The sequence below is a fragment of the Rhizopus microsporus genome (genome assembly GCF_002708625.1).
Source record: "Rhizopus microsporus ATCC 52813 unplaced genomic scaffold scaffold_23, whole genome shotgun sequence".
Taxonomy (NCBI): domain Eukaryota; kingdom Fungi; phylum Mucoromycota; class Mucoromycetes; order Mucorales; family Rhizopodaceae; genus Rhizopus; species Rhizopus microsporus.
The window spans coordinates 301,860-316,434 of record NW_019671938.1 but is presented as its reverse complement, the minus strand read 5'-3'; the positions used below and the strand labels follow the sequence as shown (position 1 = coordinate 316,434).

Below are 14,575 nucleotides of genomic sequence, written 5' to 3'. Positions count from 1 at the left end.
TACCAACCTCATACTACTGATCGGAATAGTCCTTGTACCTTTTTATTTTTAACCAATTACTTTATTTTTATACTTTATAACTCAATTGCTTATTTGATCTGTTATAGATCTGGTGGTCACTATCATAAACGACTTTATAACTCAAAGCTTACACTCTAACCTTACCCAAACAAATAACCAATTCTACATTATCTTTTTGAACGGTATAAATACTGCTTTGTTTTTGGTTCTCTCAGGAGAATTATTCATTGAAACATCAATAAATCCTTTATATCTTTTTATAAAGTAAAATCCGCTTTTTCCCTTTTTTCTCTTTTCTTTAATTCTGATTTTGGTATAACAATTATATTACCTGTCAGAGTATTTTCAAACTTCTACTTTTGTTTACCTTATTTGTCTTTTATTACTTAGTTACTTATTTGATCTATTAAAGATCTGGTGGTCACTACAAAGCGAACCCTTAACGCCAAATTTATAAATATCAGCTTAACCAAGCACACGAACCTTACAACACATCAACATTATACAGTAGGTACAAAAACCCGAGCATATAATACCTGTATATTTTATTGATGGCATGGTTTACATAAGTATTCCACTATGGCAGCTCATTTGCTACTAATCAGAAGTACTGGTTATGAAGCAGTTGTTGTCAGCGATTGAATTGTTAAAGTCATTCCTGGGCGGCACCAGATAAAGTAAAAATGATACGCAACGGTTATAGATCGGTTATAAATTAAGCTGATTTTGGAATGATATTGGTTTTACTTTGGTATGTACCAACATTCTTTGCCTAGTTTATACTACAATAGAATGTACGATGGGCGTTATTGGAATTTATGTGATATATACAGTAGCCGTCAAAATTGGTCGCATGTTTTCACTTTTTGGAAACTTACGTCTGTGCATACTTCCGTATGCCCCAATATACCATGTATGCTATATCATCTGAAAGCTTATTTTGAAAGCTATCAAATGATGTATGGCATGCCCTGATTGGATGAATGTAGCTGCTACGACATGCGTTCAAAGTCAGACGGTACATGCGACCAATTTTGACAGGTAAAATAATTTCGGAAAAAATGCCACAATTTGTGGCAAAGCAAAAGAAAAAATTCTCGGAAACTTATTTTCTTTGCTTTTCTTTTCAGTTTATATCAGGTAAGTGTCGAAGATTTGGTAATTGCAGCTTGCAATTAAGACATCGTCCCATTGAACTTTAGACATGCGTGCCATCTCAATTGACAAAGTGAACAACATCAAGTCTTTGCTAATGTCGACCAAATCGAACAGCAAAATCGCGAAGCAAGTTAAGGTTAGTCGTACAACTGTCCAGAAGTATCGTGCCGTTCTCCCTGTGGTTCGTAGTATTAACAAGGCTGGCCGCAAATCTCTAATTGGCGAAAGGCTGATCAGGTACATCACGAGATTAGTCACCCAAGGACGGAAAAATACTGCCGTAGACATACAGAGGGATCTGAAAGAGAACTTCAACGTGGTCATAAGTGACAGTACTGTGCGCAGAGCACTAAAAAAGGCTGGTTTCGTATCCTTTGTTAAGCCACGTAAGCCTTTGCTAAGAGCAGCAAACATCAAGAAGCGGCTTCAATGGGCGGAAGAACACAAGAACTGGACCGTGGATGACTGGAAGCGTGTGATTTTCTCCGACGAGACGAAAGTGAACCGCTTTGGCTCTGATGGAAAGGCTTACGCATGGAAAACACCAGATGAACAGCTATGTTGTGCCATCACAACATTATCAATAAATATTCACAGCTACTGCTCTTCGGCTATAGCTTGTTCCACATCTAGCCTATCATATGTGAACTCTCTTATACCTAACTCCTGGAGCGCCGTTACAATACTTCAATTGAACGCCAGTGCTCCTGTAGTACAGATCAATGGTTTCTTATTCGACAATCACTGTCAGATCAGGTTCACTTTAGTCTAGAGGCCCTTCCCATAATTCTTGGATGATTATAAATAGATGTGCAATCAAGCCAACTATCGTTATTGTGCGTAGATGTTAAAAAATATAAATACCATTGTTTTATTCATCATAAATAAAGATATCATATATTTCAGTCTCACTGGCTTATTGTCCTTTTCTATCCTCTTCTCATCTTATTAGTTTTTGTCTCTTACCTTTGTACTTGGCAAAACAATTAGGTTCAACTCTAGATATTGTATTTAAGCACTGAATAGTAGCGTGGATACTACACACTCAAAATAAGAAAACTGTATGGGACACTTTTGACGCGATGAAAATGAAAATCAACTTTTAAACGATAGTATTTTATTTATTAACTTATCCGTGACCCTTTTGCTTTAATGACATTCCTATAGCACTGACGCATAATACTGATATAGCTTTGACATTCTTTCGCTGTGATATTGTACCAAGTTTCATACACACGTTCCCAATGCTTGCTCATACTCTTTGGTGACCGTTCATAGCTTCGGTAGAGCCTTGTTTTCAGTAATGCTCACACGTTCTCAATTAAATTGAAATCTGGTGACTGTGGAGGTCACTGCATTACCTCAAACGGTTGCTGGGATAACCATTTTTCAACCAAATTCGCTCTATCCTTTGGATCGTTATCCTGCTGAAAGATGGTTTTTGTCGGCTCTATCCTGTAATCGCCCAGTGTTTAGTAAAGTTCATCTTTTAAAATGTTCAGATAAGCCTCCTTTGCCATTGTATCCTCTGCCTTGCTTATGTAACCGACGCCTGCCTGTTGAATACGAAGTATCAATTAAAAAAAAATAAAGACTAGAATTAACCAGACTAAAAGATATCTCGATTGACTTTATTAAAGACGAGTGTTGTATTCATACTTAGTGGATCAACTATTAACCACATATGAAACAATAACTGGCGATTATTCGACTTCAGCTTGTTACTTTGAAACAACTGTGCGGATCATTATTTAAGCTGATTACCAGGAACTGCATTTTAAGGTACGCGTATCCAATAACTCTGATCCATCATTGTTATTAGGGATCATTGTCTTATCAAAGGCACCCGATTCGTCCTAACTCTCTCATTGCCTCAATTGTCATTCATAAGCCTCTATGAAAAGTTTTACGATCTCAGTTGAAGAGTGTCTCACATTTAGTATAAATACTCGTCTTTAATAAAGTCAATCGAGATATATCTTTTAGTCTGGTTAATTCTAGTCTTTATTTTTTTTAATTGATACTTCGTATTCAACAACGAGTATTTATACTAAATGTGAGACACTCTTCAACTGAGATCGTAAAACTTTTCATAGAGGCTTATGAATGACAATTGAGGCAATGAGAGAGTTAGGACGAATCGGGTGCCTTTGATAAGACAATGATCCCTAATAACAATGATGGATCAGAGTTATTGGATACGCGTACCTTAAAATACAGTTCCTGGTAATCAGCTTAAATAATGATCCGCACAGTTGTTTCAAAGTAACAAGCTGAAGTCGAATAATTGCCAGTTATTGTTTCATATGTGGTTAATAGTTGATCCACTAAGTATGAATACAACACTCGTCTTTAATAAAGTCAATCGAGATATCTTTTAGTCTGGTTAATTCTAGTCTTTATTTTTTTTTAATTGATACTTCGTATTCAACAGGCAGGCGTCGGTTACATAAGCAAGGCAGAGGATACAATGGCAAAGGAGGCTTATCTGAACATTTTAAAAGATGAACTTTACTAAACACTGGGCGATTACAGGATAGAGCCGACAAAAACCATCTTTCAGCAGGATAACGATCCAAAGGATAGAGCGAATTTGGTTGAAAAATGGTTATCCCAGCAACCGTTTGAGGTAATGCAGTGACCTCCACAGTCACCAGATTTCAATTTAATTGAGAACGTGTGAGCATTACTGAAAACAAGGCTCTACCGAAGCTATGAACGGTCACCAAAGAGTATGAGCAAGCATTGGGAACGTGTGTATGAAACTTGGTACAATATCACAGCGAAAGAATGTCAAAGCTATATCAGTATTATGCGTCAGTGCTATAGGAATGTCATTAAAGCAAAAGGGTCACGGATAAGTTAATAAATAAAATACTATCGTTTAAAAGTTGATTTTCATTTTCATCGCGTCAAAAGTGTCCCATACAGTTTTCTTATTTTGAGTGTGTAGTATCCACGCTACTATTCAGTGCTTAAATACAATATCTAGAGTTGAACCTAATTGTTTTGCCAAGTACAAAGGTAAGAGACAAAAACTAATAAGATGAGAAGAGGATAGAAAAGGACAATAAGCCAGTGAGACTGAAATATATGATATCTTTATTTATGATGAATAAAACAATGGTATTTATATTTTTTAACATCTACGCACAATAACGATAGTTGGCTTGATTGCACATCTATTTATAATCATCCAGGAATTATGGGAAGGGCCTCTAGACTAAAGTGAACCTGATCTGACAGTGATTGTCGAATGAGGAATCATTGATCTGTACTACAGGAGCACTGGCGTTCAATTGAAGTATTGTAACGGCGCTCCAGGAGTTAGGTATAAGAGAGTTCACATATGATAGGCTATATGTGGAACAAGCTATAGCCGAAGAGCAGTAGCTGTGAATATTTATTGATAATGTTGTGATGGCACAACACTAATGCTGCTATAAGATCTGCTACACCTTAATCAAATATAGCCAACTCAGTTTAAATACCTCAGCTTCTTAATATATAATTATAGATTGTGCTATCATCTCTTTTTCTTTTCACTTTATTCTGAATAAAGATACAACACAGTCTCATCGTATTTTCTACTTTGTTTAAACCTATCCAAATCCAAATACAACAGCTGTAATTTGTGATATTTTCTAGCTGTTTCCAAAAAAAAAAGTAAAGCGTCAATCTCTTCTCCCATTCGTTAATTCTGCTTCATTACCATTGCTGCTTTTTGCATTTATTTTTATAAATTATTCTTATTTGATAGAAAAAGAAAGAAAAGAGCTTTAAAAACAAATTTCTTCACTGGCTTAAAGAAAATCATGAATATTTTCTAAGTTCACCATCCGTGCAAAATACACGGTTAATCTCACGGATTTGACACGGTTCTTGATTAACCTCATTACTTCAAATTAGAAATGTGCCAAATGAACTAAAAAAAAAAACTATAGGATCTGTCTCTAAAAAATTATAAAACATTATACTGTCAACTAATCGTCCTTTCATCTTTGCAATTGCCATCCTTTTAACATTGTTTCTTTTCTATGACAATTGTTACTCAAAATATAAATAAATTTGATTGGCTCTTATTTCAAAACCGTGAATTTTTCGCGGTTTATGCACGGTTGGCACGGTTCTGTGCGTCATGGTGAGAGAGTAGAATGTATGCTCTACTGTAAGTTTATACTCGAGTATTTTGATAATTTATCTCACTAAACACGTCAGTAAGGCTTGGTATAAAAAATAATAATTCACAATCCAACATGTTACAAATAAAATTAATAGAGGTACGTAATGCTAAATGTAGAATGACTGTAAACAGTATAGTAATGGAGTAATCTCACACGAAGATTAGTTAGTAAAGGAAGGATAAATACGACATGAGGATTTCATATTTCAGCATGACAATGATCCAAAACATACAGCAAAAGTAACCAAAAAAGTATCTACACGAACAAAAGAAGTATAAAATTCTTCCCTGGTCAGCACAATCTCCAGATCTCGACCCTTTGAACACATCTGGAGACATTTGAAGTTGAAATTAGCACTGTATGAGCAGAGAGCTAGAGGTGTTTATGAATTGTGGGAAAGAGTAAAAATTGAATGGAATAGATTTGACGCTGATATATGCTGTAAATATATAGACAGTATGTCTGCAAGAGTGAAAGCTGTGATAGATGCGAAAGGTGGAAACGCCAAATATTAATAAAAATTTAGGGCTTGAAAAACTGTCCCAGTGGACATTCCATTTTTTACATGCTATGCATTTAGATCTAGTTGCTAATTTAAAGTACTGATTTCACCAAGACATAAAGAAAAGGTTAAACAATAATATATCACGAAAGGACACGTAAGCTATTTTTATCTCTTTATTTACAGTGATACAAGCAATTTTTTGAAAAACACTGGAACGGTATTTTAACCCACTGTATATAAAGGTATATTCCCCATGCGAATTCATTTTCAGTTAACTTGTAGCTAACAATTAGAAAAATAGGAAGAATAGATTAGTAGGTTGATAGTGTGCTGACTAATTTTGAAGATATTGCACCGATGAATTACTGGTTCGATTCAATCGATTGCCCACAAATTGTTGCCAATTTGTATAATCGTACGATGGCAGCTTATTCAGAAACAGCTGGAAATACGTTGTTTTTGTCATTTAGAATTGAAACATCAGACAATGTCAAGCCAATCATGCTATATTTAAGCCAGTTTGGGTTGAAGCATTGGCATCTAATTGCTTTTGGTAAACAATTTAGAAAACTACAATGGCCATCGCTTTCACCAATGTATGAGCCAACACGTAGAGCTCTGGGATTACTCGACCATAGCCTTTTGTATAAATAATGAAAATAATAATTTTTTTCTCTTAATGATATCAACAAATGCAAACTGATTAAAAAAAATATTCATGCACGAAACAATTAGCGTGACGTCATGCTAATTCACTTTTTCGTGAATTTTTTCGTGCATATAGTGTTTCCCTAATAATAGCATTCCCTCCCTCTCCTTTTTTTTCTTTTTCGAGTTTTTTTTTTTTTTTTCGTACAAAAGAATAAAAAATAGGTTTATTTTGAAGCCTTATAAGCTACCAGAAGCCACTTAAATCCGCTTGCTATAACCTAATACAGTGCGTACTGGACCAAATGGTGGATTCAAAAAATCAATTGTTGCAAACAATAACTTCCAATGGCGTCTTTTTTATTTATGTAAATAAAAAGTGAAAAATTATTACATGACAACAATATACACCACATTGTAATGCAGATTATGGGAGTCCCAGCGTATTTGCCAAGTACTTTAAGGCTCTCTTGATTACAGAATTAACTCCAAGGACAGAATAACATGTATAATCATCAAGCGAAGCCAACATGACATCTTTTTAAACATAAAGCAACTACAATTGAAGTTCAATTTCGACCCAAACACAAACTTGGCTCGACCAAGTTTATCTAGTCAGTGTACTTGCAAAGGTAAAGCCTATCACACAGGGATTCTAGAGCTGCAAGAACCTTTTAGTGAATGCTTGCCTATTAACCATCCCTTTATTGAGTCAATTCATCGGCAGACGAATTATACCATTGATGTGACTCTTAAAGATGAGATCGAACTCTCTTATTTTTCTCCTCTTTTTTTTTCCCCAATTTGTTTTGGGCAAAAAAAAGAAGCCATGGCCGATTTATCTACGACTATTGCTGGTGTCAGACTTCCAAACTTGTTATTTAACGCTTCTGGAGTATGCTGTCAAACTGAAGCTGATTTGAAACAAATGCTTGAAAGCGAATCTGGCTCCTTGATTACGAAATCAGCCACTTTTGAATCGCGTGAGGGTAATCCTTCCCCTCGTTATACCCCCTTGCCCAGTGGAATCGGTAGTATCAACTCTATGGGTCTTCCTAATGAAGGTTATGAATACTACTTGAATTATGCAAAGAATTACGATTACAGCAACGAAAAGCCGTTGTTCATCTCTCTTTCAGGTTTATCACTTGCAGATAACATCAAGATGTGTCAAGCTTTTGTTGACGCTGATCTTCCTTGTATTCTTGAAATCAACTTTTCATGTCCTAATGTTCCTGGTAAACCTCAACTGGGTTACGACTTTGAAGCGATGGAGAACGCTTTGAATGTGTTGGCACCCATCATAAAGAAACCCTTTGGTATCAAGCTTCCTCCTTATTTTGACATTGCTCACTTTGACATTGCAGCTGCTATATTCAACAAGTTTGACAATTTAGCCTTTGTCACATGTATCAACTCGGTCGGTAATGGTTTAGCTATTGATCTCGAAACTGAAACTGCACTGATCAAGCCCAAGGATGGTTTTGGTGGTCTTGGTGGACTGATGGTTTTGAACACAGCTTTAGCTAATGTCAATGCTTTTCATCGTAGATTAAAGAACAAACAAGTCATTGGTGTAGGTGGAGTAACGTCTGGTAAGGAAGCTTTTCTTCATGTGTTGGCTGGTGCTAGTGCAGTCCAGATTGGTACCCAACTTAAAGAAGAAGGCCCTGCTATTTTTGCACGTATCAAGAAAGAATTATCTGATATCATGATAGCAAAGGGTTACAAGTCCTTGAACGACTTTTGTGGAAAGGTTAAAACTTTGTAATTTACATATTTTAATAAAAAAAAAAATCCCGTAGTAAAAATGATTCGATGGACGTTGGTTTATTCAATTATTCACAAATTGCGTCGTCTCTTTGTAGTTGCTGCATCATCAAGCTCCATTTCAGTCTCATGGAGTGGTCGTTTGCTATTACTGTCATTTCCTTCTAATGCGCCTTCATCCAAATCTTCCATAGTATCGTCAAAGATAGGTGCAGCTGGAGTTTCTGCATTATTTGCTCTCTTGGTTGAGTCTAACCAAAAGCGGTTAAATTTTACCGTCAACTTGGATCATTTATAGTTACCATAGCGAAGACCCTTTTTCTTCAAGACATCGTCAAGTGATTTGATATAGTTAACATAATGTTCCCATTCCTTCTTACCCTCCTCAACGCTTAATTTATTGTTTCTCAAGGAATCTTCCAAGTGATTACGTCTATCTAAATTAGTATGCTTATTTGTGTAATAGCCAACTTACATTCTAGCAATGTCTCGCGCACGAGCCAAATCTTTAGCAAAAACAGTAAGCACCTTGAAAAACCTGAGCGCGTTATCTTTATCATTGTCTTGATTGTTTTCATATCCTTCTCTTGCCTTTGCAAGTGCAAAACTAATACCATCCAAATGAATGCGTTCACAGACAACATGAGGAGGCACCTTTCTGGCAGTATCAGCCTGATCTGCCTTCCTCAACGATGACGCCTCAAGACGTGCCAATTTGAGAGTTTTATCAATAGATCTCCATGAGTCGTTGATGTTTTTGTTAAATGACTAGAGTACAGTAATTTAGCAAATATCGATAAAGTATACACACTTTGATTACCTGTTTTAAGGCCCCCATATAGCTTCTGCAAATACCATCAGCAGCAATTTCGCCACTCAACACGTCTGTTTCGAATTCAGTCACTAGAGCCTTGATCACATCATCTATTTCAGGATTAGAGCCATACACCTCCAACAAAGAGACGGTGTAGCTGATATCAAGTACTCCCATCAGTATGCCTCTTGAATAACTTGTAACCACTTGTAGAACAATCTCCTTTTGTGCGGCTCTCTCGGCATCTGTCAATTGGTTCGTTTCTTCTGCAAGCTTATCCAAATTATCCAACTGCTCCTTCACGTATTGAGCGCAAGAATGTTGTAGGTTGGCAGAACATCTTGTCTTCAAACGAGCCAAGTTGTAAGAATCAAACAAGTCACTACCAAAGAGCCAATAAATGTCAATCAGATACCCAAAAGCGCTTGCACGAACTTCAGGCAACGGGCTTATGTCTGTTCCCACCACAATTTCTGTAAACTTGTCAAGAATCCAATCACGACGTCTTTCAATAAGGCCGGCTGCCTCTAACGAGTATGCTAATGAGTTGCATTTCCACATAATATAGCGCGAAAGAACAACCATGGCAGATTGAGCAATGTTCTTTTCTTTTTCATAACCGAATGCTGCTCTATCCACAAGTGCACCAATATAGTCCACTACGTTCATACTCATGCCTTGTGCATCATCCATAGCGGTTGTTGGATCCATAAAGCTGATCAGATAGGAGAGACGAAGCATACTGACAGAGATAGAATGGATGAGCGCAGTGTTGTAACGAGTAGTGACTAAATCTTTTCCATTACAGGCTTCTCGTACTTGATTCACAACAGCTTCTCTTAAAGTCGACAGCTGTGGCACGTTTATTTCTGATAAATAATCCGCCTTGGACATGCGTTGCAATGATTCAGCACAGTTTGCTACCAAGTCTTTCAATACAGCATTTTGGTACACTTTAATCAGAGTCTGCATGAGTTCTTCGTATTCTTTTTCAGCACGTAGTTCCACATAAGCATTCAAATCCATAAATGTAGGCACCAATACCAGCTGAGTCATCTTGCTGGCATCATCTGCATGCTTTGTTAATAACTTGGGTAGAGCTTGAGCAAGATATCGGGATATTTCCTTTTTGTTTTCGTCCAAGATGCTCTTATCAATATGTCTCTTGTCTTTTACTTCTGCCAAGTTCTTGTCAAGGCCTTTTTCAACTGCTGTACTAATACAGGCAACAAAGACATTTACCAACACTACCTCTTCATCCTCTGATAGTCTGTAGTAATCATCTAATTCACCCGTGTCCATTTGATCACCAGACTGTTCCGAAACACGAGAATGATCGCGGCTTAAGTAATCAGACATTGCCTGACAGTCTTGTAACTTGCTATACTGGTTCCACAGAGCTTCGACAGCATTGGTAATGATTATGTTTCTTCTCTCAACCAGAGTGTTTGTTAATGAAGAAAGATCAACCTGCATACCATCTGTGCCATTTCCATTATTTGCCTCCTGTTCTAAAATGTGTGCAGATTGCTGAACCAAAAATGAAGCAATAGACTTGAACATAACCCAGTCTTGGTTGACGTTGGTAGATGCGGTGGTTGCATTTATTGCTTTACGTCCACGTCCACGAGTTGAAGAAGCCGCTCCAGTAATTTCATTGGTCAATGGAGTAATAAAGTTCTTTTCTATCATTGCCTTCACAAAGGGAGCAACTGCTTTACGAATACGAGGCACATCCGAGGCAATGGTACTAGCTAGTCGCAGCTGACCATCTTCACTCAAGACATCAATATTTGATCTGAGAAGGGCATGACACAAGTGAACTGCATGAACACGTACGGAGACATCAACATCATAGAGCGCCATTTCTTCAATACGAGATTTGAATCGATTGGTAAAAGCAGACAGCTTTGTAGCAATATCTTCAATCCTGTATAAAGATATCATCGATTTGACAGCTTCAGATCTTACATTGGCACTTTGATCATTAAATGCCCAGCCCAAGAAACGAAGATATGTGTTGTCTACAAAATGAAATTCAAAAACGCACATCCATTGGCAAAGTTCCTTGATACATTCTGTACGAATCACTGATTCAACATCACGGGATCGATGAACAAAGATGCTATTGAAGTAATCGTTGAGATATTCTTGAATCGTTTTGAGATTATTATCAACTGTGGTGAATCTTTGTCCTAATAGTTTTGATTTCTGTACGTTTCTTGAGTTGGATCCCTTTTTCTTTTCAGCATTAAACTGTCTCAACACAACATCGTGTTCCTCTTTCATGTCCTTTCCAAGAGCACATAATGAAGTTATAATCCTGAAAGCAACAAGAGTAGCCGTATGACGAAATGGTCGATATGTTGAGCTAAGTAAAATTAGCAACATAGACTCATTAAATACACAACCAACAAATTACCTTGATATAGTCGTTAACCAATTATGCAAAGTTTCAATCATGACACCATCATAAATCTCTTCATATCGAGTACGTTCAATAAGCTCACCAAAGAATAATAAAAGATTACGTCGAAGTATCTTGTCTTCTTTGGATTTTGATATCACTGGGTAATCATGGCTTGGCAGCTATAAGAAAAGTGAGTATAGTTGATGATTATATAAAGTCTTACCTTGGTAAGTTGATCTTGCAATTCTTTGAGAGCATCCAATGATCCATCTTCTTGGTTAAACGCGACTTCTGAAACGCCAATAGAGCATCCAGAGCACTATAGAATAAAAAGTTTATACAGTTGTACTTTGTAAAATGATACACATCCTACGCGAATAACAAAGTTGACCAATTCTCTTAAAGCAGCAATCTTGTTTGCTTCATAACTTTCTCTCCAATTAGTCACGAGCATTTCATGATTACAGTCTGATTTGATTATTTCATCTAATTGTATATATACATTATTATTCATTCTGCGTTCCCCCATTCCAAATTTTACCATATAAATTATCTTGTCCAGATTGAGAATCTACAATAGGCTCCAATAGCTGACTACTCGTATCAACAGTAATTCTTCCTCTTCTAGTTTGTCTCGTCCTTCTCTTTGTTGACCTTTCAACATCAGATTCGGAATCACTACTTTCTTGAGAAGATTCTATTTCGTCATCTTCATCACTCGATGTTTCTTCTTGTTCTTGAACTTTTCTTTTACTTGCAGCTATTATTATTGTTAATAGTTTTAAACATAAAAGTTATATCTGTTTACTCTTTTGTTTTTGAAATAAGCCAGGAATGGTGGTAGTTCTTGTTCGCAATGATATTTTAGAAGAACCTGCCTTTATATATATATATATTTGGCTTTAATACAAGTGCAATGTGTTTATATTAAAGACTTACAGCTGCCGGTTTCTTTTGAGATCTAGCCATTGTTGCAATAAAGAAAGAGAATGAGAAAAAAAAAAGGAGAAAAAAAAAAAAAAAAAAACGCGAGTAGGTTGCTTAAAAATGATAAAACGCGTCAGTCCGACTAAAGTAGCTCCAAATAAGATATTATTTTTTCATTTATACAATTCTATGGTTTTTATTAAATATACACACACACGTATTTAGTCTCTATACTTCTTCATAAAGTCGTTGTGGAAGGTTTCCAACTTTGAACAGAATTGATCAAAGAGATGTTCTTCAGGAAGGAAAGTAGAACGGAAATGATAAGTTCCTGGTTCTTGTCCAAAACCAGAACCAGGCACAACACAGACTCCTGTTGCATCCAACATGGCCAAGGAATAGAAAGCGTCGGCCGGCATACCAGCCTTTTCGGCTTCTTTGATGGCCTTTTCAGGAAGTCTAATTCTAGGGAACAGATACATGGCGCCTTCAGCATTATTACAAGTAACACCTTCCAACTTGTTAAAACAAGAAGCAAGCTTGATGGCTCTGCGGCGAAGAGATTCATAAATAGCATTCACTTCTGCCTTATATTGAGGATAAGAGACATCACCCTCTACTGGAGGATTCGTCATGAGGTCTACCATGATTTGGCCATGGATGTTGGGACATAAAGAGACGGAGGATATTTTATAGAGTTGATCCATGATATCAGGGTCGATATTGACACATTCAAAGTAACCTCCTCGACGACCACATTCACCAATCATACCTTTAGAGATGGAGTGGAAAGAGAAGAGTTCTTGCTCTTGATACTCAGGGCCCATTGATTTTAATACCTTTTTGAAACTATGGAAAGGACGACGCTCTGGCTGATAAATGTTGGTTTGATATACTTCATCTGCTAAAAGCACAATTCGTTCCGTATGACAGAAATCGATAATGTCACGCATATTTTCTTCTGATAAACACTGTCCGGTGGGATTACCAGGGTTGATGATAACAAGTGCACGAACATCGACACCTTTGCTTCTAGCTTCATGTAAAGATCTTTCCAAATCCTTACGGTTTAACCCCCAATCTTCTTCTTCCTTGAGGAAGTAAGGAACAGGCTTAGCATCGACCAGAGACAGAGTGGCAGAATAGAGAGGATACTGTGGAATAGGAATCATGATACCCGTCTTGCTATGCTCAGTCAGCATCTGAAGCACCTTTTGGACACCTTCTGAAGCTCCTTGAGTCAAAAAAATGTCATCGGGATTTGCCTTGTATCCATCACGACGTTCAATGAATTTAGCGACATTTTCACGAATAAAGGGAATACCCTTTGAATGAGAGTAAGCACCAATACTGCCAATCTTGTTTAATAAGAGCTCTGCACGTCTAATGGCATCAGCAGGGTAAAGCTTTGAGACCAATTGTCTATTTTCAGGCTTCAATAATTCTGGATTCTCACACAAGGATGCAACCTATTATTATTTAGAACCCTGATTCTTTTTTTCTCCTTACCTGTCTAAAGAAAGTAATGGGCTTTTGATTCAACTGTTGAGGATTTCCAATATTACAAAACACGACTTTATCAAAGTTCAACTTGGATGGATCCGTTTGTAATTGCTATGGTTTGATGTGTCAATAACTCCAACTTAAAAATACAATCCTATTTCTTACCTTACTTAATGCTTCAGCACGAATGGGAACAGCACCACGTACAGCATATTCGACATTCTTGATCAAGGGATGCATTGTGTCAAGAGTCAACACTTTGCCTTTTGTTTAAATGAGTAAAAAAGTATATAATAATAATAACACATTACTTGGTTTTTTGGATGTAGTAGAAGCCAGTCGTATATTGTTTCTGATCAATCGACCATAGACAGTCTTTGAAGCACGGATTGAATTCATTTGAATAATGAAAAAAAGAAAAAGATTGATTCCTTTGTGGTGTAGATTATCATTTTATGGAGAAACTCCGCTGTTGGTATCAGACATGTGTAACATGTGAGTCATGGCTCTCTGTTTTTCTTTTTCTTATCCCAAAGAAATGAAACGTTTATTCTTTTTTTCTCTCTCTCTCTTTCTCTTTATTGAACTTTGTGTACCCTTGTCAGTCGACATGATTTGACAGTCCAAGGTGGTTT

The 14,575-nt window shown here is 36.8% G+C and overlaps 4 protein-coding genes across 4 annotated transcripts; 1 reads left to right on the top strand and 3 right to left on the bottom strand.

The window, feature by feature from the left end:
- Positions 1-2,528: 2,528 nt before the first annotated feature.
- On the bottom strand, positions 2,529-2,814 carry RHIMIDRAFT_207912 (uncharacterized protein; the record flags this gene model as incomplete). The annotated part of the gene is made up of 2 exons (XM_023607014.1): positions 2,529-2,634; positions 2,726-2,814. Coding segments are annotated over 2 exons (195 nt in total), but the record flags the coding sequence as incomplete, so codon positions are not given.
- A 4,531-nt stretch (positions 2,815-7,345) lies between these two features.
- RHIMIDRAFT_241609 (dihydroorotate dehydrogenase 1A) lies at positions 7,346-8,287 on the top strand (the record flags this gene model as incomplete). The annotated part of the gene is made up of 1 exon (XM_023609617.1): positions 7,346-8,287. One exon carries the CDS (start codon positions 7,346-7,348, stop codon positions 8,285-8,287), a length of 942 nt encoding a protein of 313 aa, XP_023462303.1.
- A 71-nt stretch (positions 8,288-8,358) lies between these two features.
- On the bottom strand, positions 8,359-12,479 carry RHIMIDRAFT_241608 (uncharacterized protein; the record flags this gene model as incomplete). The annotated part of the gene is made up of 10 exons (XM_023609616.1): positions 8,359-8,537; positions 8,589-8,719; positions 8,762-9,054; positions 9,107-11,471; positions 11,523-11,689; positions 11,734-11,829; positions 11,884-11,996; positions 12,052-12,270; positions 12,319-12,388; positions 12,450-12,479. The coding sequence occupies 10 exons, from the start codon at positions 12,477-12,479 to the stop codon at positions 8,359-8,361; spliced, it is 3,663 nt and encodes a 1,220-aa protein (XP_023462302.1).
- A 67-nt stretch (positions 12,480-12,546) lies between these two features.
- Positions 12,547-14,476, bottom strand: RHIMIDRAFT_219665 (PLP-dependent transferase). The gene is made up of 4 exons (XM_023607386.1): positions 14,252-14,476; positions 14,106-14,203; positions 13,947-14,051; positions 12,547-13,906 (listed from the first exon to the last, which is right to left on the bottom strand). Exons 1-4 carry the CDS (start codon positions 14,337-14,339, stop codon positions 12,659-12,661), a joined length of 1,539 nt encoding a protein of 512 aa, XP_023462301.1. The 5' UTR covers positions 14,340-14,476; the 3' UTR covers positions 12,547-12,658.
- Between the last annotated feature and the right edge of the window lie 99 nt (positions 14,477-14,575).

Coding starts and splice junctions, on each gene's coding strand:
- RHIMIDRAFT_219665 (XM_023607386.1), bottom strand. CDS start 14,339: ATGAATTCAATCCGTGCTTCAAAGACTGTCTATGGTCGATTGATCAGA. Junction 14,052..14,105: donor GTGCTGAAGCATTAAGTAAG/GTAAGAAATAGG, acceptor ATCAAACCATAG/CAATTACAAACGGATCCATC. Junction 13,907..13,946: donor CCATTACTTTCTTTAGACAG/GTAAGGAGAAAA, acceptor AAATAATAATAG/GTTGCATCCTTGTGTGAGAA.